The sequence below is a fragment of the Coenobita brevimanus genome, chromosome 62 (assembly GCF_032717465.1).
Source record: "Coenobita brevimanus isolate Jiangsu-jjx chromosome 62, ASM3271746v2, whole genome shotgun sequence".
Classification (NCBI taxonomy): domain Eukaryota; kingdom Metazoa; phylum Arthropoda; class Malacostraca; order Decapoda; family Coenobitidae; genus Coenobita; species Coenobita brevimanus.
The window spans coordinates 34719558-34745976 of record NC_137015.1 but is presented as its reverse complement, the minus strand read 5'-3'; the positions used below and the strand labels follow the sequence as shown (position 1 = coordinate 34745976).

Genomic DNA, 26419 nt, shown 5'->3' with positions numbered 1-26419 from the left:
TAAATTGAGGGTCTGCTGTGTTCACAAAATGGCAACTTAGGTTATTATAGTTCCTGTTTTAAAGAGTGTTTCTCCATTATCTTTTGTGTCTTCCTCGTCTTGTTTCTGAATCCTTGCTACACCATAATACTGTAATGATTTTTTTTTTTTCCCCTGCCAAAGCTGTGCAAACATCAGAGAGAATACAGTAGCATCTCTGAAATATGCGGCAGAGAGTGGAGCTGACATGGTAGAGTTTGATGTGCAGCTGAGCAAGGACTTGGTACCTGTCATATACCATGACTTCCACATCTGCATCGCCCTCAAACGCAAAAAGGAGCAGGATCAAACTGACTTACTAGAAATACCCATTAAGGACCTTACCTTGGCACAGTTGCAGGCACTGAAGGTGAGTCAGTTGGTTGCATTATGATTATCACATTTTTCAGTCACCTATAATTCACATGGAGTTGAACCATGTTATCCCCCCCCCCACACACACACACACACAAAAGTTGAAATGAAAGTAGGTGATTTTAGCAATGATTTCCCTGAAGAATTTTTGTGCTGCCCACCACATGGCTCTGTCATGAAGGTAAGGATGGTGGAAGACAGGCATTAGTCTCCACCACCACCACATAGTAAGTTACAGTATATTTTATTGTGTATCAGGCCAGTCTGATCTGTTGGGTGACTACAGAATAGTGAATGAAAAACTTTGGTGACTAGGTTTATGATATTAAGTGTGTTAGTGTATTTAATAGGGTGGTTTATAGTTTGTAAATGTATCTGTACCATTATGTATACTTCTGCAAGAACTGTACTAATTCTGTTATTGATTTTATTATGCAATCCATATGCAACCTTTTTCAGATCTAGAATAGGTCAGAATTATATAGTGTTACTTTGTTGACTTCTCCTGAACTTCACTCAATCTTTCTGCAGTGCTTTCTTCTGTAGGTTTGTTTTCCAGCCACCACTAACAGACTGCAGCCACCTGGGACATTTTCACTGTTGCCAGTAAAGCACAGAGCCATTTACAGTTTTCAGTAGTGACAGCCCTTCTCTTCCACCTCCCCTGTTGCTACCAGGTCAGTATTGGTGTGGTATGATGGCAAGAGAGTTTGATACCATGCTTATCTCTTCAGAATATCATTTCAACTTCCTCTCTACTAGTCATGATTTCACACTGTTGTTCTTACTGTTGCTCAACCTGGGCCATTCCTAGTCCAACAGATGCATTGATTGCAGGTAAACAGCAGGCTGTATGGGATTGTACCATAGGTTCCTACACCAGTGATGTTGTGTCAGTGTTCATTTTGGCATGTGTTCTGCAGTGCACCATTGTATTTACCTATTTGTAGTATACAGGAATTGAGCAATGCTCGTGTTGTCCTGTCTCCATATCCACATTTATCAAGTCTACCTGTACACACATGAATGTTTTTCTCATGCACCCACCTCTTTGTCTAAGTCGTTCCAAATATTTAAGTATTTACCTAATATACCTAATTGTGATATACACGGAATGTACTATGCTCGTGGGTTTCCGTCGCTGTTTCTCAGTAAGTCAAATTTAGCTTTAAACTCGTTTAAGTTTTTAGACTGGACGATCTCTTTGTCCAGGCTATTCCATGAGTCTATACTTCTGTAAGGAAAGCTATATTTCTTGATATCCTTCAAGCAGCTTGACTTTTTCAATTTCATTCTGTGTCCTCTTGTTGCTCTCTTATCCCATACAAACAGATCTTCTTTGTCAATTTTATCTACTCCCACCATGGTTCTGAACACTGCAATCATGTCTCCCCTCTTTCTCCTTTCCTCTAAGGAAGGCAAATCCAGTTTTTCCAGCCTCTCTCTGTATGACAGGTCTGTCAGACTGGGGACCATCTTGGTTGCTGTTCTTTGTATTCTCTCAATCTTGTTTATATCTTTCTTTTTGTGTGGGGACCACACTACTGTTGCATATTCTAACCTGGGGCGGATCATGGCCACTATCAATTTTTTCATCATCTCCTCATCCATATAATGAAATGCTACTCTTAAGTTAGTCAGGAGTTTACAAGTCTCTCCGACTATCTTGTTAATGTGCTTTTCTGATGACAAACTATCTTGGACCAGCACTCCCAAATCTTTCGTTTCTCTCCTTTTTGTGATTAATTCGTTACCCAACTAATAATTCTGTGATGGCCTCCTGGTACTTTTACCCATTTCCAATATTTTACATTTCTTTACATTAAATTTCATTTCCCACGTCCGGCACCAATCGTGTATCCTATCCAAATCCTCCTGCAGTATTTTACAATCCTCACCCCCTGCCTTCCTCAAGATCTTTACATCATCAGCAAACAGACTTGCATAACTGTTCACTCTATCTACCATATCATTTACGTTACTGGCGCCAACACCGAGCCTTGAGGGACGCCACTTGTTACTTCCCTCCATCCAGACATCCTATCCTTTATTACTGTCCTCATTTGTCTGTCTCTCAAAAAGTCTCTCATCCATTCCAGAAGTTTCCCCTTCAGTCCTCCTATATATTCTAGTTTCCACAGTAGTCTCTTATGAGGTACCTTGTCAAAGGCCTTCTCTAAGTACACACAATCCACCCAACCATCTCTCTCCTGTACCACGTCAATCGCTCTTGAGTAAAAGCTCAACAAGTTAGAAACACATGACCTTCCACTTCTGAATCCAAACTGACATTCAGCCAAAATATTCGTCTCTTCCAGATATTTTATCCATCTGTCTTTCAGGATTCTCTCACACAATTTTGTGACCATGCTGGTTAGAGACACTGGTCTATAATTCAGGGGTTCTTCCCTGTTTCCTCCCTTGTAAATTGGTACCACATTTGCCCTCTTCCATTCTTGTGGCACTTTCCCCTCTTCCAGTGATCATACAATTAAACTGTGAATTTTATTCGCCAGTTGTTCTCTGCATTCCTTCAGTACCCAATTAGAAATTCCATCAGGTCCTGGGGCTTTCCTTACATCTTGAGTTTCCAGTAATTTATACACTTCCTGTACCTCCACTTTTATATCTTTTATCACCGGAACATTTCTAATCACTCCCTCCCCTTCCACAAGCTCCTTTTCTTTAGTGAAAACTGACTGGAAACGTTTGTTCATTATTTCTGCTTGCATTGCCGCATCCTTAAAGACCTCTCCTTCTACTTTCAGTTTGGTGATTCCTTCCTTTTGTTTCAGTTTGCCATTAACAAATCTACAAAACAGTTTGGGTTCATCCTTGCATTTGTCTATTATACCTTTTTCAAAATTCCTTTCTTCTTCTCTACGTATTCTTGTGTATTCATTTCTTGTTCTTTTATATTCTTCCTTTGTTCTGTTGTTACCTCTCTTTCTCCAATTGTTCCATGCCTTATCTCTCTCTCTTTTTGCTATCATACACCTTCTATTAAACCACTCTTTTTTCCTGTTTTCTTTCCCTCTTACTCTTGGTACAAATTTTTCCACTCCCAAATTAAAGAGGTCTGGAAAGATATCCCACTTCCTCTGTATCTCTCTCGTTTCTCTGAATTTTCTCCAATCCGCATTTTCAAAAAAGTTTCTCGATCCTGTAAAATTTGCTTTCCCAGAGTTGTATCTTCCCTGTCTATGAAGCTTGTCTCTTGGCTCAACGTTCCCTGTTAACATCTGGAACTCAGTGACCACATGATCACTTTTTCCTAAAGGACAGAGATATTTCAATGATTGTTACATCGGGTTCTTTGGTAAACAGTAAATCTAACCTTGCTGGTGTGTCCTCACCTCGAAACCGTGTCTCTTCTTTGACCCATTGCATCATCACATTATTCATTATTGTATTTAATAACATAGTGCCCCACGAATCCTCGCCGCCTCCAGAGTACCATTCCTCCCAGTTCACCTCTTTACAGTTAAAGTGTGTATGCAGGAGCACATGCACCTAGAAACAAATATAGTAGGAGCTCAATTTAATGAATATCGATTTAACAGAAGCCCAAAATAACAGAATTCCCCCCCCCCTCCTCCCAATTTAAAGGAAAATTTCCATTAAAATTAGTATAATTCCGATAAGGAAATTACGTTCCAAAAACCAAGAAATTACCAGGAAAAGCCCCATAAAGCAAGGTGTCATTGAGCCTGTACCAGAAACACTTCCTTGACTGGCATTGTGCAGTGTTGCCACACGACCCTGTCAAGCATGCAGTATTCACGTGATTCCCCAACTGTAAACAACTGCTCCACGTGTGTGTGGCTTTGCCTTGGTATTGCAGCATTATTTTTATTATTATTGTTATTTTTTTCTCAATGAACCAAAGCTTTTATGAATCATGCCTAAGGTTCAGGAAAAGAAGGCGAGAGTGATGTTTTCTCATGGCCAGAAATTGAAAATAATTGAGAAGATGGAGTATCATCCCTGATGCTCCCCATGCCCTCTGTCACTCCTGTATCACCTTGAGTGCTGATGGAAGGTGACTCTGATAGTGGCTAAACCACACCCAGGCCTGACACAGGTTTGGGGGGGGCCAGTATGGCTACCTATGTCAGACATATTTCTGCAACAAGTTCAGAACCTTCCCTTTCATAGGTAAGCCTTACTGTAGAGTACTATCCCTGTTTACTATACTACAGTACTTGGTTCACTACTATCCTCACCTTATTATTTATGTGTGCATATTTTATTACCAAGTCAGTACTGTATGTAATGCATTTAACCCACCGCCTGCCAGTGCCATTTTAAACCAGTCTGACATAATTCTGCGGCCAGTGCCAGTGCCATTTTAAAATGGTTTAAAATAAAAAACTTCACTGTGACCGCATTTTTCAATTTTCGCGGGTAAAAATTGGCAGGCATGTAAGGTAACTGTTCCTCTACCATCCCCCAGGCTGTCAAGGCCATTCACTCGCTCGCTTCCCCCCTCACGCTTGCTGTGCCTCACTCTGCCTGTGTGCCTCACCCAGTGCTGTACATAGTGAAGGCATTTTGTAAATATTTTCATGTAAGTGTAAGTTGTAAATATTTTCTTGCAAGTGTAAGGACTATACTGTATCGTGAAGTCAAGTTGTAAATACCTTCTTGTAAGTGCCAGGATTGGAAGTCAGGTATAATTATTCCCTTGTACAAAGGAAAAGGGGAAAAAGAAGTGTGTGGTAATCATAGGGGCATTTGTCTTCTTAGTATAATAGGAAAAGTGTATGGTAGGATAGTTATAGACAGAGTTAGAGAAAGAACAGAGAAATTAGTTGGAGAAGAACAGGGAGGCTTTAGGAAGGGAAGAGGTTGTGTAGATCAGATATTCATTCTTAGATCTTTAGTGGAAAAGTTTCTAGAGAAGGGAAAGAAGTTGTATGCGACTTTCATGGATTTGGAGAAAGCATATGACAGGGTGGACAGACAAGGATTGTGGAAAGTGTTAAGAATATATGGAGTAGATGGGAAGTTGTTGAATGCTGTGAAGAGTATGTACGATGGTGCGAAGGCTGCAGTGCGTGTGGATGGTGAACTAAGTGAATTTTTCTCTTTGAAAGTTGGTTTGAAACAGGGATGTGTCATGTCTCCATGGTTGTTCAATCTGTACATGGATGGGGTAATAAAAGAGATACAAGGTAGGATAGTGGATGTTGGAGTGGCCCTGGTGAGAGAGGATAGTGTTTGGAAACTCCCTGTACTGTTGTTTGCAGATGATACTGTGTTGTTGAGTGAAGACGAAGGGGAGCTGCAAGGCTTGGTGGATGAGTTTGGGAGAGTGTGTAAGAAACGGAATCTAAAGGTGAATGTAGGGAAGAGTAAAGTGATGGTCTTCGAGAGAGGTGAAGTTAGTGAATGTACAGCGAGGTTGGATGGTGAGGAATTGGAAAATGTGAGTACGTTTAAGTACTTGAGTAGTGTGATGAGTAAGGATGGAGGTTTGGAGGGTGAAGTGCTTGAAAGGGTACAGCAGGGAAGAAAGGTTGCTGGTTCTTTGAAAGCAGTGATAAGAAACAGGGAAGTGAGCATGGAAGTGAAAAAGTCACTACATGACAGTATTGTGATACCAACTCTAACGTACAGAAGTGAAGCTTGGACATTGTTGGAAGGACACAAGTCAAGAGTGAGAGCAGTGGAAATGAGTTATTTAAGAGGAGCCTGTGGAGTCACGTGGAGAGACAGGCTGACGAATGAGGATATAAAGAAGCATTGTGGTGTGGATGTGGATGTGATAGGAAGCGTTATGAGGAACACACTGAGGTGGTTTGGCCATGTGGAGAGGATGGAGGGTGAAAGACTGACGAAGAGAGTGTATGTGAGTGAGGTGGAGGGGGGACGAGGGAGGGGGAGGCCGAGGATGAGATGGAGGGATGGGGTGGAGAGGTATATGAGAGATGGGGGTGTGAGTTGGGAGCAGGGCAGTGAAATGGCAGGGGACAGGGCGACTTGGAGGCGATTTGTTTGTGGCCACCCCAAACAGGATTGAGGCGTCTGGCAATAGAATAGAAGTGCCAGGACTGTACATAATGACGTCAGGTTGTACCTATCTTCAAGTACTGTAAGTGTAAGATAATGCATTCACAGTGAGAAAGACACGCAAATTGTGATAGATCCTGAAATAATAAGTACGGTAATCAGAAAAGTGTACTGAACATTGCTATACCTTCCCAGCATAAATATCTGGGTATACCTTACGTAGAAATTGGCTTTCTCTCACGTACGTGGTGAACGTGAGAGAGCGGCTGTACCTGTACACGAGTATGCAGGACTCAATAAAACTCATTTCTGAGCCTCAGTCGGCTTTTTAATTGCGAAATTTGTTGTTTCCACATCAAAATCTATCATTTTAGCCAAAAAAAAAAGGTTGAAAAATGGCTGGCACTGGGGTGACCCATAGGGCTGAAAATAGCTGGCACACGGCGGTTTAAGTGGGGGTATTAATTATGGGTTCAAACTGCTGTGTGTAACATTGAGAGTTAGCATAGTTTGCTAGGTTTGGGTATGCATCGTCAGGAACTCAGCTTGGTCGTTGGCATCAAGGATTTAGCGGAAAGTATCTCAGAATACCAGAAAAGTTTTCTTTATATTGAACCTTGGTTACAGAACTCGATTTGGTAGAAAATTCGTGATAATGGAATGGGGGTTGGCTGAATTAGTTTGTTAAATCGAGCATTTGCTCTGTTATACTGTTGGTGAAACCATTTGGTATGTTCAAAGAGCCAGCATGAAGCACTTAACACCTACACATGTCTCTTGAAACACTGAAGTCTGAGTAACACATATTCTGATGCTAGTTGATGGATTGTGTAGGTTGGATTAAAAGATGAAACGAGAACACACTGATTCTTTTGGCTATACCTGTATAGTATTCTGTTATGTTCCATTTCGTACCATCACCTGCTCATGCTTGGCATTGTGAAACAAAACATGTGGAAGAGTGTTCATATTCCATATTTTATTTAGACCTACTCTGTCAGAAATTTTTCTAATTCCAGCCTCATTATGATAAGGCCTTTATTGCAGACTAATTACAACCAGTATCCTGTCATAATTAGTATTTCTGTATGAAGGACAAGAAAAGGAAAATTCTGAATCTTTCCACATCTCATGTTCATTGTGTCAAACAAGAATGTCTTGTACCGTACTTGTGACGTAGCTGTTTGTGAATCTGCTAATTTTTCTTCTTGACACAAAGAGATATTGACCAGTGATCCTTGGTGTGGAGATTATGCTTCAGGTAAGAAGGTGCAGTAAATGAAAAATTGCATTCATCATTTTACCTTTTTTCTTCATCTCTCTTAATTTTGCCTTCTCCTGAAAGTTGGTATCAGTAAGCCATGACAACTTCTTGATTTTCTCCTTGCTTTAACTTCCTTCAAACTGACAAGAAAAAACATGGCAGCCTCCTGTGACTTCCCAAACTTTTGTCATATACAGTAATCCCTCCAATATCCGATGTAATAGAGTCAAAGGCATGTCCGGGAATTGGTTTTGTCCGGATACTGGGCCCCTGCCTCCTGAACTGGTACTTATGGACCCTAACCCAGCCTACCTTTGAAAGCCACCTAAATAACTCCCAACCGGACATGCATAGCACCTATTTAAGACCCCATTTACACCAATAATGGACATAAAGCATGAAATAAATGGAAAGGAACCAGAGAATAAGGAATTAGAAGTGAGTATGGAAAATATTTAGCAGTGTACAGGGTACTTACAGCACGTCTGTGGCCGCCTCCTCTAAGGTTCTGGCAGTGGTGAAAATGCTCTTCAAGCATGTACAATAATCCAGTGTTGTGCTGCACTTAATTCTTTGCATTGTGAGTTATAATTGTTTAACACTGCACATTGTTAAGTGCGCCATGCTGGTTTCAACCGCCAGTTTGCACTCCACACTTAATCCTTTGCACGCTAAATTCTAATTTTTTTTACAGTGAACAACACTGTAAATTCCCATGTGGTCTAATGGCAAGGTATTGCAGTTTATTCACTTTGTTCACAAAAATGAGCACATACGGCATCCATTGCGATGAGCATCTACTCACGGTGGTAGTTAGGCGGTAACTGGGGAGGGGGAGGAACAGCAGGGGGCCGGTGGCCATGCATATTCACAGCTGTTCGGCGCCGCTCACCAATTTCAAATTACAGGTGGGAAAAAATTCAATTTATTAAATTTTATTTTGTTTTTTGGCCGTTTTTGGGTCCCGAATGCCCAGGCCAAAAATGTCCAGACAATGCGGTGTCAGGGAATTGGGTATGCGGTTATTACAGGGATTACTGTATTCATTCTAACTGAAATGCCAGTGGTCTAACATTTCCGTGGTTTGCTACTGTGACTTCCATCTCCTTTCATCTTCCACGTACCCCAGACCAGTGACAGAAAAGGCAATGTTGACCCCTTCCTCCCTACCCCAGGACCTACGCTACCTGTACGAGGGCTTACCATGTGACATCTTCTCTTACTGCGATGAAGAGGATATGGTATGTTAGTCAGTGGGGCCATGCATAGACACTGAATGGCTCTCAGGCTGCAGTTTTCTTTAACCCTTCCATATCCCCCCCTTTTAATATTTATATATACTCTCTGGCCCTTGTTTACTCCTGCTTTTGATACCACTTTCCACTTGTTTCTCTGTTTTGTTGTGCTTTGCCTCTCATTTATTCCTTACCATAGCACATACCATCATCAGAGAGTTTTTGTTGTGCATTGTGCTTCTTATATCTCTCCTTAACCAGTTATCTACTCTTCTTTATTCTTGCTACCACCAGCCAGTTATATTTAACTTCAGTACTTCAGGTAGTGAAGGAATTCATGAAGGCTGTATATATTGTCATTACTCCAGTCCAAAAAGTCTTTCCTAAAATGAATGAAGTTGTCTGATAACAGCAAGAATAAACCACAAACAACTTCCTTCAACTGAAAGGGTTCTTATAGTGGTCTCTCAACAGTGTGAGGTGTCGACTTTCAGGTTGTTTATTAATTCATGACATCTGTAATTTAAATTGTGTATGTTACAAACAATCACTAACATCTTACTTAAGGCTTGAAATAGTACCAGATGTGTTGTTGATGCAGTCTGAGGTTCTAGATTACAGTCTTACAACTTCTTTTCTTGTTAATCTAAGAGGAAAGCCTCCAGGTGTTAACTGTTTTATCACAGCTTTAACCACTCAGACAAGTTATATACTTTGGTAACATTTTTCTCATAATGTAGTTTTGTATTTAATTAAAATTCTCATCTTAATTATCAGGACCAGCTTGCCTATCCCCAGGCTCCTACGCTCTTCATGGGGCAACACTGGATTAGATGATGGATATCCCACGTTTTCTTGATGTTAAAACTCTAGATATTTTGACCAATCTTGATATCTCATGTTGACTGTCGTGCTGATACCCGGTTTTGCAAACACCAAAAGTCAAAACTATTTTGAATTTTGAGCATGGCGAGTCAAGATAAGTCAATGTTCCTTCCGAGGTATTTTGACTGATACTGACTTTCCATTTTGTAAACAAACCCAGCGCTGTTGAAATCAAGCAGTCTCGATAGGGCAGAAGAGCTTATGGTGTATTGAGACAAAAGTGGTCCCATACAAGTTTATTTGACATGGAGAATCCAAATTTGCTGTCTGCTGACACCTGTGGTGGCACCAGCTAGCAGCAACTTATCATTTAAGTCCATTGAGATATAAAAGTGGTCCTATATGAGGTTATTTGGTATGGCTAGTTGCTTTTTACAGCAAACTGTTTGAAACAAGAGCCCCAGAGCAATTCTGTTCTGCTTTTTCCCTGATGCTACCACAGTGTAAGAGTCGAGGATTTTGAAAATTTTATCTTGTGTCCAACAACAGTGGTACAGCTGCCCTTTCATCTGATGCTGAAATTTCAAGCAAAAGCCCCATCTGGTTGGTCACATGACGAACAATATCATTTAATTCCTCTACTTGCAGAAAATCTCTCATGGCAGCCATATGGCACACGAATGTTGATAGGTGGCACTGAGACAAAAACAATACAATCTTGCCCACCTGTTTTCACAACACTCAACTCAATACGAGTCAAAATGGATATCAAGATGATCTTGATTTGAAAATGTCGAAAAAATTTGACTATGGATGGATAGTTGGATATTCCTTTGAATGTGAGACTCCACTGTATCAGTCCTGAAATGCATTGTATATCATGCATTCCTCTCCTTTTCAACCCCCCCCCCTTCTCTCTCTCTCTCTCCCAGCATCATGCCCCATTTCCTTTGCAGCCACAGAGAAGAGTTTGTGATGTGTCACTTGGCCGAATGAAGGAAGCCTGAGCAATGCTTTGTAAAGTCTTCATATTAATCTTTCCTTTGTTCCTTAATTCATTTTCACCCATGTTCTGGTCATGTGGCATATATTATGAATAGTTGGCTTCGTTGATTGTAAGATTGGAGGAAAATGGTTTGCTCAGCACACTTCATGCATTGTAATAATGTGGTAAGTTTCTTTAACTGTTATGACAAATTTTATTATTTAGGAGGTATCTAAGAAGCAACAGCAGGTATGTAAATATACTTATTATTAATACAGGTATACCTTTCCAAAACAGTATATCTTGCTGTGAAACATATTAGAAGTTTAATAGTGTGATTCAACTCAGGTTCTAAATCGTTCATATGAGGCCTCCGGTGCTACAGGGGCGTAACCATCAAACTACTGTTTTCTAGCTAAGACTGGGAAAAACAGACTGCAACTCCCAGGATAAACATATTATCAATTTTAAGTAAAAAACAACCATAGGAGGGTCAGGAGTTGCATGATTTTACCTGTCAGAAACATCAGACCAACTCTAATCTGGTGTGCTAGAGGGGTGCAACTCTGAGTCAGCCACCAGCCAATGAGAAATCGGCATTCTGTATTTACCTCCTCCTCGGCCAGTCACCCGCCACCAGCCCCACATGTGCCTCTTTCTTTAAGCCCAGTGTTCCTGTTTTCCACCCTATCCAGCTGAGTGGATTTTAATGGCTAATTAAGTGCATTTTAACCAGGATTGCAGTGCGACCATGAGTTTTACTGACAGTGAAAATGAAGCTCAACCCCCACAACACACTCACAAGAGGTTAAGGAAGCCAGAAACGGAGGAAAAAAAATGTATCTAAGAAGAAACGTGATAGTGGTAAATCATACGTAAGCCTCAAAACTTAGCAACATGTGGCTGCACTGGTTTTGGGACCTCCCAGCTGCTGCCCCAGCGAATATTTTGATAAAGTTGGTCGGGAAAATGCTCAAGAAATCTTCAATATCTACTGAGCTTTACAAGATCACACAGCAGACAAGATACCTGTACGAACATGTAACAGTTACAGAAGTGATGAGGTCTGAGACGAAAGAAAAAGAGAGCAGACAAAAATCATTGAGAATCTACACCGTCGAGAATCTACACTTGCTCGTGTCTGGACGCTCTTTTCTCCCTTGTGACCGCGATTTTGGGAACCTTGAACGTGCACTGAAGGGCCAGAATGTCTATTCAACTCTCCATTATATTTAATTCATGAATGAATGTAGGGAAAAGAACCTACTCAATGTAGTGGAAATGAATAAGGACAATTTTCTGCATTTTGATGTACTTCAGGCAGTTGTCACCAAACAAGGATTTAGTAAGAGTGGATTCAAGGATGCCCGTATGTTTATTGTGCACAGTAACTATAAAATGAGAATCAAAGTGAAGTCTGGATATGGTTTTTGTGAGCCAGTTCCCATCAAGCTCCAGAAGGGTCGAGGAATGAACTATGACCCATCCACCTTTAATTTGCCTAGTATTTCATTGCCACCAAAATATTCCAGTGTTGTTCCCCTCAAACCTGAGAAACTGAATGATTTTAAGGAACTGTGTAAATTCATAGCACTAGAATACATGGAATTCTACAGTGACTTACTCAAACACCAAGAGAAAGTACAGGAGGAAGGGGGCGTGGCCAGGAGGGAAACCAGTCTGACCTGGATGACAACCTTGACTACAAGAACACCCCCCCCCCCCACTCAATCCACTCAGCCACAGTGGCATCATTGGAATGTTATGTAATTATATTAATTATACAAGATGTTTCAAATCATTATCTTTCTTATGTACCTTTTTACAGGTTGCTGAAAAGAAAAAACACATAAAAAACTAAATTTAAAAATTTATCTAAAATTCTCTATTTATCGTAGTATAATGAACTTTTCACAACTTACTATCCTAATAGTATACAGTATTTAGTAAAAATTATGTTACAGTTTCAGTCATGAAAACTTTTGAGGGGGGGCCCTTTGGGGTAGGGTGCAAGAAACAAACAAACAATAATGCATTTTGAAAAGTTCTCAACCAGATGATTATAGTGATATATAACTTAAGATCATTTCCATTGAAATACATTATGTACCTCTTCTCAAACGTTACTCTTCAATTACTCAAAACTATGATTTTGGGGTTACGCCCCTGTAGCACCGGAGGCCTTATATGTGCTGAATGTTGTTTGATTATACAGTATGTACTGTAGTTATAAATGTAATATTTGCTTTTGGTAGTTCATACCACAGCAACACAGGACTAGAGTTAATCATCAGTGCTTGGTTAGCAGAAGAGAATACTTTACAAGCTAAGTAGGCTATTACTGTATTTTAAAGCAGCCCTAAATATTGTCTTTATTCATACTCTGTTTTAAATTGTATATTTATCTCATTTATATTACCCTTTGCAGCTACTGTACTAAATTAAGTATTCACAGGGGTCAAATATATGGATTTAAGGTCTAGGCGCTATGGAAATAATGTGTCTCTGGTGATGACTGATGGCTCCGTTGTACTTTCTGTTAGTTTCCTGTGTATATACTGTACAACTTGTTTCACCCTTAAATAACAAATGGCAATCACAATAGGTCAGGGGGAATTAAAGTTGATGAACTACCTGTGAGAAGTGCAGGTGTTATGGCACCCCTTTGTCATATCAGTATCCTATTTATTTGCTCACACATTCACTAAAGGTGTCCTTTCAAGGCTGAATTGTTTGGTTGTAGTAAGAATGAAATATGGAAACTGTTTTAGTGAAGGGGTTAAGGGACTTAGCTTTGTGTCACCATCACTACAAGGGGTCTTTTGCAAGCTGGATAGAATGATTTGGTGTTAAGCAGAATATTTATTAAAGATATCATGATAGTGGAGAGATTAAAGCTTGGGTAGCAACAAGATTATCCCCAGCATGGCAGTTGCTATTTTGTATTTCATCTGAATCCCAGGTACCATATTTGCTGTATAGCACTCGACTTCCATGTAAATCCGTGGCTGTATATACACAAAATGTTATTCACCTCCATAGTGTGGATACTATTGAATGTTTACCTTTTTTGCATCAAAAAATTTCTTAAAATCCTGGCACCAAGTCTTTCTGCTTAAGAAATGAAATGAACAGGAAGATTGTCTAATCTCCATTTGCGCTGGTGATAGTTGAAGAAATCTTGTTTGTAGTTGTTGGAATGTGTTTGAGCTGATTATAGTTTGTTCACTATAACTTGGTGGAGATTTTCTTTTACAGCATATGTTTCCTGTTTGTTAGTGGCAGAGTAAGACAGTACTATGGCTGTACATATTTCCATAGCCCTCTTTTGTCACTAACACAGTCTAGTGTTACAGTTCAGCATTGAAGGTGGCGTTCCTAATTTTTGGCCAAAGTAAAATGGACAGAGTATGTGGAAAACATCCACCACTGATCACTGCATGAGATAAAGTTTGCATCACTGTCTGAACACTTATGAAGCATAAATATGCAGTTTGCAGAATAAGGAAATGCAGAAAACTTGAAAATTTATGTACAATTGTGGAAGACACTTTGCAGGCTACCAGTGAAGCCTTCTGAAAGGCACATCACAATTAAGGGATAAATAAGCAGCCAGTTCCACATGAGACATCGGTAGTACAAGGGCGAAACTGTTGTTCTGGTTATTTTTAATTTACTGGGAAACTGTGATTTATTCAGTTTTCAGTGATGTAAAATTGAGAAAGCAAAAACCATCCATACTCCATTCCAGACTAAAAATTGAAGTTGTGTTGATTGTTGGAGTGGTGCCCGTAAGTGGGAGTACACCTTCTCCCTCACCTTCCACCCCACCCCCACCAGGGAATGGCAGTGGATGGTGGGCAATGCCATCTCTCTCCCTAACCCACTTCTTTCTTTTCTTTCCATCCTTCCATCCTTTTGCTGCTCTTCATTGTTTCCTTGTCTTCTGTTTACTTTCCTTACCCCCACCAGTGTGTTTTTTCCTATCTTTTTGTTCCTGTCTGTGCTTCCTCCATTGTCCGTTATTTCTTACTCTTTCCATCTCTTCCTCTCCCATCCCTTTTTTCCTTATTCCTCTTGTGTGTGTGTGTGTGTGTGTGTGTGTGTGTGTGTGTGTGTGTGTGTGTGTGTGTGTGTGTGTGTCCCTCCCTCCCTTTCCCTTTCCTCATCTTTCCTGTATCCTTCATTCTTTTTCTTTTGCTCTTATTCATTTCATCCTCAATTTTTTTTTTTTTTTTTTTTTTTTTTTTTTTTTTTTTTTTTTTAAATGCAAAAATATATGGGTGGTTCCCTTATCTAAAATCACTTAATCATCGCAATTGTTTCAGAGGGTCCGATACCTGCCAGGGCCCCAACCAAATGGAAAGATTCGCATGGTCATGAGGAATGTGAGGGGTGTGAATGAGAAGAGCAAGAGGGTGGAAGTGGTGAATGTGTTCGAGTGTGAGATATGCCGTGATGAGATTGTGTGAAACAAAGATGAAAGGGTGTGAAGTGGAGGAGTGGGAGGATGTGAAATGTGTAAGATGGGCATGAGTGGACGAGGGAGATGCAAAGAAGGAGTTGCATTGTTGATGAATGAGGTGTGGCAGTGGAATGAGAGTTTACAAATGTGTCACCTCGAGGTGTATGTCAAATCCAAGATTGAGAAGGTGAAAGTGGCTGTGATTGTAGCATATGCACTGTGTGAGGACAGGAGTGAGAGAGAGAAAGACTGGTTTTTGGATGAGCTGAATGAAGCAGTGGGAGAAATGCCCAGGAGCTATGAAGTGATTGTAATGGGTGATATGAATGGAAGAGTAGGCACTGGTCCTGAGGATAACAAAATTGGTAGTAATGGAGTATCAGGTGAAAATGGTAATGAGAAGCGACTGAAGGAAATGTGTAAGGAAAGGAGGTTGTGCATTTGTAACTCGTATTTCAGACATAAAGGTGCACATAAATATACATGGTACAGAGGGAGCGGGGATTGTCTTGAATGGAGCCTAATTGATTACGTGCTCATAGAGAGGTCGATGATGGGAACGGTTGCTGATATGAGTGCCGTGAGAGGACGATGTGGAGATCTGTTAGATCAAATGATTGTGGTATGCAAGATCAGGCTGAGAGAAGTGAGGTGGACCAGGAGCAGTCAGGGAGAAAGACTGAAAGCCGAGAAGCTGAGGATCAAAGAAATGGCAGTTGAATACAGGGCCAAAGTAGGGAAGGGGTTAGAATCAGTGAATTGGAATGAAATGGATTTGGACAGCCTGTGGAATGCATATAAGGATTGCTTAGTTAGAAATGCTAAAACGGTGTGTGACGTGGCAAGAGTAACAACAAAAAAGAAAGGTACGACATGGTGGGATGAAGAGGTTAAGAGAGCAGTGGAAGAAAAACGGAAGAAGTGGCTAGAGTGGTTACAGGACAGGGCTTCAATTGAAATAAGAGACTGAATATATTGAGAGCAAGAAGCACTTCAAGAGTCTAGTGAAGAAGAAAAAGGATGAGGTAAATGTTAATCTAAGAAGGAAAATGAATGCAAACTACTCTGAAAATAGGAAGGTATTCTGGAAAGAGGCTCAGAAATGTAGAAGTGGCAGCAGAAAGATATGTGAAGGTGTAGGTGGTAGATTATTAAGCCACGAGGATATGTAAGGACCAGATGGAAAGAATATTTTGTAAGCCTGATGAATGGGAATTGAGAGAGCAGAGCCACTGTAAACATGATTGGCTTTGGAAGCATGCAGAGGAGGAATGCAGTGCCAGGAAACATGACATTCGCGCAGGTGAAGAGTGCTGTGAACCGACTGAAAAATGAGAAATCAGCTGTGGTTTATGAGGTGTATGCAGAGATGATTAAGTGTGGTGGAGAAAGCAGAATCAAGTGCTTGTTGGAGATATGTAAGAAAGCATGGATGAATGAAACTGTGCTGTGCTTGTACCCCTGTACATAAATAAAGGTGAGCGAAGTGAGTGCAAGAATTATCGTTAAGTTCATTGAGTGTGGTAGGGAAGGTATATGGAAGAATTATTATAGAGAATATGAGAGATATCAGAAGTCCCAGTGAGTGATGAACAGGGTGGCTTTAGGAGTGGCAGAGGATGTGTGGATCAAATATTTGCAGTAAGACAAACAGTGGAGAAGGCTTGTGAGAAGGACTATAAGGTGTTTGTGGCATTCATGGATCTGGAAAAAGCATTCATCAGAGTAAACAGAGAATATTGTGGAAGGTTTTGCACATGTACGGTGTAGATGGTAAGCTGCTAGGTGCCATCAGGAGTTTTTATGATGACAGTTAATCATGTGTAAGGGTTAATGGGCATTTAAGTGAATGGTTCACAATCATTGCAAGAATGCAACAAGGTTGTGTGATGTCCCCATGGTTGTCCAATATATATATATATATGCAGAGACTTCACTGTGAAGATATGTATGCAGACTAACCACAGGAGAAATGAAAGGAGCAACAGTGAGTACTTTCGTATATTACATCTTCAGACAGAGTGAGACAGAAACGTAAAGGGTAGAGGTCTTTTATGCACACCCGCAGCAGGTAGTGGCACACAGAACAATGGATGATCTGAATTTTTACCTGTGGCTTAACTTAGGGTCACCTGCAGCAGGGAGTGGAACACAACAAAGGATGACCTGAATCTAAAAATGCACGTGACAAAGGAGGAGGGTGTAGGAGGGGAGGAAAGGGGAGTGGGAGGGAGGGGGAAGGGGAGAGGGGGGAGGGAGGAGGGGATAAATACTGCTGCTTAAGACCTAGAGGATTAATGCTTGGTGTGTCCCACACAGGTGTGACTACACCACCAGGAGATAACAGGGAACAATCACGTGTTAGTCTGGGGGATACTGCTTTAAAATTAATTCAGTTAACAATTTATCACACTTAAAATGACCATAGCTCATGTTTACATTCTTTTCATGTGTGCCAGAAATTAGACAAGATTCTATTATATTTCTTTCATCTAAGCTTTTTGATCTTGCTAGAATCTTGGAGCCTGTCCAGTCAATGTGGTGATCACTGGATGCTTTGTGCTGAAATAAACCACTACTCTGTTGGGCTGTTCTTACACTGTATTTATGTTGTGAGATTCTAGTATCCAAATCTTTTTCAGATTGTCCTATGTAAAATTTGTTACAGCTTTTACACGGGATTTTGTAAACAATGCATGAATTACTGAAAGGGTTGTTCTTGATGAGGGTTTTTTTGATGGTGTTCTCATATTTGAATACTACTTGTACATTGAGTTTCCTCAGTATGTGAACAACATCAAGAAAATTTTCATGGAAGGGGAGGACAAGGGTTCTTTGAATGTTCTGGCAATCTGGCTTATTAGTTTTCCCTTCAAGGAATCGTTTCTTGGCTGTATTGTGGCGCTGAGTTAGTATGCTGTGTGGATATTTTAGCTTCTTTCCAATACTCTGAATCATTTTTAGTTCATCATCTAAAAATTCTGGGTCTGAAATTCTATATGCTATTAGGTACATGGATATGAACACAGATCTTTTTAAAATAATTTGATGGTTTGAATAGTAATGAACATATGACATAATATTTGTAGGTTTTCTGTATACGAGTACCTTAGTCTTCAAAACATTTTGGTCCCTGATGACTTTTACATCCAAAAATGGCAATTCATTATCCATTTCCGTCTCATGAGTAAATTTAATCGATGGAACTAACGAAAGTACTCACTGTCGCTCCTTTCATTTCTCCTGTGGTTAGTTTGTATATATATATATATATATAACATGGATGGGATGGTACGACAAGTAAAAACACGACAACGCGACAATGTTGTGTGATATCCCCATGGTTGTTCAGAATATATATATATGGATGGGATGATGAGAGAAGTCAAAACATGAATAATGGAGGGGGGGATGGCATTGGTAATGAATGGTGATGGATGGAATGTTTCATAGTTGTATGCTGATGATGCAGTACTACTCAAAATACCAGACAAGAACTTCATAGACTAGTGCAGAGTTTTGATGATGTCTGTGGGCGTCATGCCTTGAGAGTAAATGTAGAAACGAGTAAAGTGATGATTATCGAGAGAGGGTGACCTCCAGTGTGATGTTACAGTGAATGGAGAGAGACTGGAATTGATGAGAGAGTTCAAATACCTGGGTACAGTGATAGAAAAGAGAGGAAAATGTGCAAAAGAGGTGGAAAGTAGAGTGACACAGGAAGGAAAGTAGCTGGTGCAATGGAGGCCTTGATGAGAAACAGAGGCTTGAGCGTTGCAGGTGCACGAGGCTTGAATGAAGGAGTGTTAGTGCCAACTTTAACATATGGATGTGAGACTATGGTGTGGCATGCAAATGAAAAGTCAAAAGTGAGAGCAGTGGAGATGGGACTGCTGAGGAATGTATGTGAAGAACAGAGAGTGGATAGGATACAAAATAGTGATTCATGAAAGATGTGGAGTAAGGAAGTCTGAGGATACCAGAATCGAAGAGAGTGTACTGATGTGGCTTGGTCGTGTGGAAAGAATGGATAACAATAGAGTGGTGAAACTGCATACCTGAGCAAATTTGAAGGAGGGAGGAGGCGAGGTAGGCCAAGGAGAAGGTGGAGGGATATGGTGGATGAGTGTGTGAGGAAGAGAGGTTTGGAAGTTGGTGAGGCTAGTGGACTGACAAGAGATTGAGTTGGCTGGATGAATATTGTGAGGAGAAGTGCATGATCAGATATTTGGCACCTCTTTTTAATGTGACAGTGTCTGGACTGACTCTCAGATACATTTATGTGAAGCTGCAGAATGTGGTGAATGTTTTTGGCATATCAGATAGAGCCAGGATTCCAGGGGATTGAATGGTGAGCAAAGGGAAGTGTGACCCATTGGATTGGACAGATTTGGGCTGTCTGGACATTGCTACTCCACACCCTGCCTTAGGGTGGGAAAGGAGATCTGGATGATGATGGTGATGCAGAAAATAAAAATTTGCCAAAATTAGTATGCTAGCTTTACAGTGGCAGAATTCCTGTCAATATTTTGAAGCTAAAATGAAGTGATAGTATGGTTACACTGTGATATATCCAGTGTATGTGCACCATTGCATAATATAGGACATTCAAAAATTGGAAAGTCATAATAGTGTCCCCTCGGCATTTTAAATCTGCATGGTGTGTCAATTGAGATGATCATAAGTGTGTGTATTTTCACTCCAAAAACTATGGCGGTGTATGATAGTCTGTGATCAAATTTTTCTTGAAACTTGATTATTGTTACTTTGCTCTTGGACTGTTGGATGCCTCATACTACCTCCTTCAGGGTATAGAAGCTGAAGTTTAGGTTACTTCAGTCAAAAACATTTAACCCATTTACCACCATTGTTGTCCATATAACAAGATTTGTAACAAGAAAACTTCAGGCAGAATGTTCCAGGCAATCAAGAATTTAGGTCTCTGTAGGGCTTCTAACCTTGTTTGGTCAGTACAGCCTTGAAGCTGGCCTATGGAGTCAACAAGTGATCATTATCTTTTGAGGCTGTCTGCCATTACTGTAACTCTACATTTCAACTGGCTCATCATAGCTCATACTCCTCCACCTTTTCTTCTTCATTTTTACACCTCATTTTTCTTTTCCCCCAGCTTTACCACAAGAAAGAGCAGGGGCTAAGTCGATTCATGGATGAGGAGTTTGAAGACCACCAGCCATTCCCAACCCTCCAGAAGGCCATGGAATCAGTACCGTACACGTGTGGCTTCAACGTGGAGGTGAAGTGGACCATGCAATTGAGGGACGGCACATATGAACTCCAGCACCCCTTTGAACTCAACCACTTTCTTGATCTGATTATTAAGGTTGGTCAAAAAATATTGTTTACTCTGATTTTGTAAAGTTTGTCTGCAGCACCCCTTTCAGCTCAACAACTCTCATAGTCAGACTATTAACCTGCTGAGTGCTGTCCAAGTTGGGACCTTTATTGCAAGCCAGTGCCGCCTAAAAGGTCATCATTTTTGAGGTCGATTCTCTCTTGGCGGGCTGCTGAAATGTTCGGAGTAACGCCCATAAACTTCACTGGCTGCCGCCGTCACCCAGGGAGTTGAGTTAGGAGGGCTTCGTTTTTTTCATGGGTAAGTAACCCAGATGACCCAGGGACACTCTAGGAAGGAATATAGATGATGTGAGAACTCTTCCTAAGCATTATTATGTGTGGGGGCACATTACAACATTCAAGTGAGTGAGTGGCATTTTCCAAAAATGTTCGGATACAGTAATTGGATTTTCTATTTTTCTCACAAGTGTTTTTCCACACATATATATTTTACATTTGCGTCTTTTTTTTGCACAGCAAATTATTCATGCACATTGTACTCAATATGTGTGTCTGTTCTCGAACACACAAGACATATACAAGTTATATATGAAGTACTTAATCTGTACTTATTATTATGAAATCACTTATGCTAATTTATGTGTATATAAGTTACGTATGAAATAACTTACCCTAATTTATATATACATCACAGTAACACTCACAGGCATCCTTTTTTCACACAACACAGGTTTCTAAAGCCTTGTACACACCAAGATACAAAGTCTAGAGACAGTCGAGCGACTATGTATCTCGACTGTTGCGAGACAAACCAGATACAGATGGGTGACAGTCCAGAGACACTTTGGAGACATGGATTGTTTAGAGACTGTTGCGCGATGGTCGCTAGACATTTCTCTTAGTTTTTCACTGAACTCTTGCTAGACAATTGAGAGACAGTCCAGTGACTTTGTCGCTCATCCGTGATTGAAACTTCCACCACGTGAATTTTGAAATATCAGTTTACAACTAACATTTGTCGTATTAAACTCAAGAAGTGATATTCCAGTCACAGGAAAAATGTACGTATGAAGATATACATTTATAGACGAATATATGTGTATATACTGTATATATACCGTATATACTGGTATATACATTTCATTTCATTCATTCATCATCCAATCCTACATTTCCCCATGAGGAGCGTAAGAGCTCGGGGCTAGGCAAGTTGGTCTTGACGTTTAAGATGAGAATGACCAGCCTCACTCATCCCTGAGTTGCATTACGTGAGCAATAAATCGCAACCATCCCTTGGATATAAACTCTCACCGGCTCAGTCCGATTGGAGTGCCGTAATTACTTACTAAACCACCAGGCGCCAAAATTTGATTATGTGGTTACCACCCAGCGTAGTAAATGGTTTCCTGGTGTATAGGAAACCATTTGGCTCGTCACTCAGTGTAGAGTCACCCACAGACAGAAGCAAGAGGAAAGAATGAAGGAAAGAAAAACAGAAGAGGGAGTGTAAAGTCAACCGTAGGCAGAAGAATGAAGGAAAGAAAAGGCAGAAGAGGATGGAAGGAAAGAAGGATGAAGGAGAGGAAAGGGCAGACACCCGAGAGCAGCACTACATCGAGTAAGTGGATGGTGAACACCCCACCTATATATATATATATATATATATATATTTATCCATATATATCCTTCCATCCATCATCCAATCTTACATTGCCCCATGAGGAGCATAGGAGTCCAGGGCTAGCCAGTTGGTCCTGACATTTAAGATGAGAGTCACCAGCCTCACTCATCCCTAAGGGGCATTACATGACCAGTCAACCCCAACCATCCCTTGGATATAAACCTTCACCGGCTCAATCTGATTGGAGGGCTGTAATTGCCCACTAAACCACCAGGCGCCAAAATTTGGTTATATGGTTACCACCCAGTGTAGTAAATGGTTTCCTTGTGTACAGGAAACCATTTGGCTTGTCACTCAGTGTACAGTAGAGTCACCCACAGGCAGAAAGAAGAGGAAAGAATGAAGGAAAGAAAGACAGAAGAGGGAGTGTAAAGTTACCCGTAGGCAGAAGGACAAGGAAAGAATGAAGGAAAGAAAGACAGAACAGGATGGAAGGAAAGAAGGATGGAGGAGAGGAAAGGGCAGACACCCGAGAGCAGCACTATATCGCGTAAGTGGATGGTGAGCACCCCACCTACGCATATATATATATATATATATATATATATATATATATATATATATATATATGTATATATATATACAGTATATATGAATTATTGCCAAAACCAACAGTGGAATCACTAAAGCTAATAATTGTCATGATTGAACCATATACGTACACATAATTTTTCAACGTTGTATGTAAAACGTGTAAATATACCATAATTATTATTAGGACATACCCGTTTACATATAGTATAATCTTTCAATGATGATATATAGGTTTTATGCTAAATTAGAGTATATAAATGTACTCTGTAATTATTTAGGAGAGAACCATATACAGTAACCCCTCCAATATCCGGATCAATAGAGCCATAGGCAGGTCCGGATAGTGGTCCTGTCCGGATATTGGGCCCCAGCTTATGGACTAGTACTTACGGACCCTAACTCTGAAAAACACCTATACATCTCCCTCTGGACATGCATAGCACCTATTTAAGACCCAAATCACACCAATAAGGGACATAAAAGACTGAAATAAATGCAAAAGAACCATAAAATGAGGTTTTAGAGGTGAGTTTATACAATATTAAACATTCTGGGTACTTACAAGTCCCTTGCTCTTGGACTGGTTTGAACCGCCAGTTTGCAGTCCACAGTTAATCCTCTGCACTCTAAATTCTAATTTCTTAACACTGCACAACACTGTAAATTCCTGTGTGTTCTAGTGGCAAGGTATTGCAGTTTATTCACTGTTTATTCACAAAAAACAAGCACCTGTGGCTTGCACTGTTATGAGTATCTGCTCTCCATCGGAGTTAAGCTGTGACTGTTGATGTTGGTGGGGTAACAGAGTTGCCAGATCGCAACAGCCACATTACCAATCTCCTCAACTTTCATTGTCAAATATAACTTTTCATTACCAAATTCGTAAAGCTAGCATATATTCTTCACTAATTATATATACAAGTGGAAATACATGTAATCACTCTCCTTATAACTAACACCATGTTGATTATTTTCACACTATGTAGGGTAGCAGATTAATCAGAGAGAGCAAACAATCCACCATCTCCATCCTGTGTATCCTCATACATGTGAAAAATCCATTTGGTAATGCATTATTCTAATGCATTACCAAACGAATTTTTCATTACCAAATTGGCCCACACTTGGTAATGAAAAATACCAAATGGCAACCTGACAGGGGAGGGGGGAGGGGGAGGAAGGAAGGGGTGAAGGGACCATGGTGTAACAGCTGTTTGGCGCCAGGCGGGAATTTCAAATTATGGGAGGGAAAAAAAGTCAGATTTTTTTCGAATTTTTTGCAGTTTTTGGCCCATTTTGGGAATATTGGATCCCAGGAGGATTATGTCCGGTTAGTGGGGATGTTCGGATATTGGGCGTTCGGATATTAGAGGGATTACTGTACATATAATAATTCAACGTATGTAGAACTGTTATGCATAAATAATGTAAAAATATGTGAATATTGACTCCTTATAGCAAGAAGCATGCATTCTTTAAGGGAAAAAAAAAAAAAAAAAAAAAAAAAGTCGCCAAATCCCTCCAGCACCAAGCAACTTGTATCTTGTCTCCCATATCTAGTGGGAGACAAGATACAGCGGAAATATTGTCTCTGGACTGTCGCGTGACTGTCGAGTGACAGATTTAGACTTTTCTGAGACAGTCGCGTAACAGTCTAGTGACATTGTCGCGCGACTTTTGCTGGATAAAGTATCTTGGTGTGTACGTGACCCAGAGACAGTGACTAGTGACTGTTGCGAGACAAATTTAGATTTTTCTGAGACAGATGCGAGACTGTCCAGAGACCATGTTGCGTCACTTTGTATCTTGGTGTGTACGAGGCTTAAGGGTGTGATACTCCTCAAAGCATGGGGATACGCACAACCCCACGTTGCACCCCACACACTGGTACCTGGTGTTCTTCCACTGGGTCCGTGGCTGTGTTGTGCTGTGCTGTGCTGGCAGATGTGACACCTGCGTTTAGGATTCCTTGTTGTCCCATTTTGCCCTGATAGGTTTAGGGAAGTGGCGTTTGGTGAGGCGCAGGGGGTTTTCACCAACAAGTGGATGTTGGCGAGGCCCAAGATCACATCCATGGGGACCATTTGGCTCCCTGCACAGCTCTCTGATGAACCCCTCCAAGGTCTTACTGGTTTCCATGGTGCTGGCTTGGAGGAGGTGGGCATTCAGTGCCATCCAGAGAATGAAAAAGTTTTTTGTACCATTTCGTCATGAGCCTGGCACAGTCCACTCTTGAAATCATGGTGTCAGACTGGTCCACTTGCCACATGTTGATATCATTATCAGTTACCGGCCCTGGCTTCCAAATGTGAACCCGTTTCACATTGCGGGAGTCCATGGTCTTGGTGAGGTGCATCAGGGGGCAGTGGACCGTTGATAAGAGGTTCACTTCTCGGTTGTGGTGCCAAGTGGTGGTGAGGATATTGTTTGCCTAATAAAACACCATCTCCTTCCTTTGCAGCTTCCGGCCCACGTGTACCATGTGCCGTTGGGTTTTCTTGACTGTCCTGCAGATACCTGTCTCCTACTGTTTCAAGCACCAAACAAGAATCAGGCTATATGTACCAATTTTCCAGGTACAGGATGTGCCCACGATGAAAGTACTTCTCCATCGCTGTCTTCACCACTTCCCCTTGCAGTCCGACTGTTCTATATTCCATAATGTCTGTCTGTGCACATATGTACAGGACTATGTCATGCACATACCCGGTCTTCCAGTCACACATGATGGAAAATCTTGAACTTGAAGTGGTGTCTCATGGTCAGGATGTACTGCCTGAAGGTGATTTTTCCCCTCCATAACACAAGACTCTTGTCTATGACCAGGTCTCTGTAGGGAGAGAAAGAGCAGTGAACTGTGCCCTCAGGTGATCAAACATGAGCTGAATCCTCCTCCTCCTGTCTGTGTTGCCAGTGTTGCTGGGATCTTCATTGTCGAAGCAATGAAGGTTGCTTAGAATGTACTGGAACCTGTTCCATCCCATAACTCTTCTGAAGAATGGCATCATCATAAGGGAATCAACAGTCCAGTACAAAGGCAATTGATTTTTCTTGATTAGTCCCATCAGGAGAACCAATGCCAGGAAGAGGTACAACTTGTCACTCATTATGTCTGCATCGAAGAGTCGGCTGTGGGATCTCTGTGGCGTTGTGCCATGGCAGAAGGCAGCATTGGTAGCTCCTTTGTAAAAAAAAAAAATCTTGAAGAAATCAATTCTTGTTGAGGTGGGAGTCAGCTCTGGCACAGTGCAACCTGCCGTATCACCATCTGTGAAGGGATGAATGATGGGAATGAAATTGCTCCCATCTTGCCACTCCCACATGACTTCATCCCCTTCTTTGGTTTCACTCGTTGTCACCAATGGGGCCAGCTACAGAGCCGTCGTTAGGATGGGGAGGAAATTCGGTAGCAGGTTGGGGAATAGAGCCTACCACCTCACTTTCCCCATGACTTACACTCTTCTTCCCCCTGCCATTTCCCCTCCCTTTTACTTTACTTTTTGCTCCTTTCCCCACCATTTGAGGCTGTGGGGAGGAAGTGCAGGGAGGATGGGAGGGAGCGCGAGGAGGTTCAGATGCAGTGGAGGTACTGAGTTGGAGAGAGTCAGCACAGCTTTGGGCTGGAGGTGGCAGGAAAAGCTACGCACCACATGAGTTGAACAAAGCACTGTTCACCTTAAACTTTTTCTAAATAGCTCTTCCCCAC

General features: G+C 41.1%; 1 protein-coding gene across 1 annotated transcript in view; it reads left to right on the top strand.

Moving 5' to 3' along the window:
- The window catches only part of LOC145404035 (glycerophosphocholine phosphodiesterase GPCPD1-like), a 165016-nt gene that overhangs the window by 118620 nt on the left and 19977 nt on the right, over positions 1-26419 (top strand). The window contains exons 9-10 of the mRNA XM_080275637.1: positions 163-388; positions 20311-20523. Coding sequence (XP_080131763.1) covers positions 163-388; positions 20311-20523 — 439 coding nt within the window. The remainder of the gene's footprint in view (positions 1-162; positions 389-20310; positions 20524-26419) is intronic.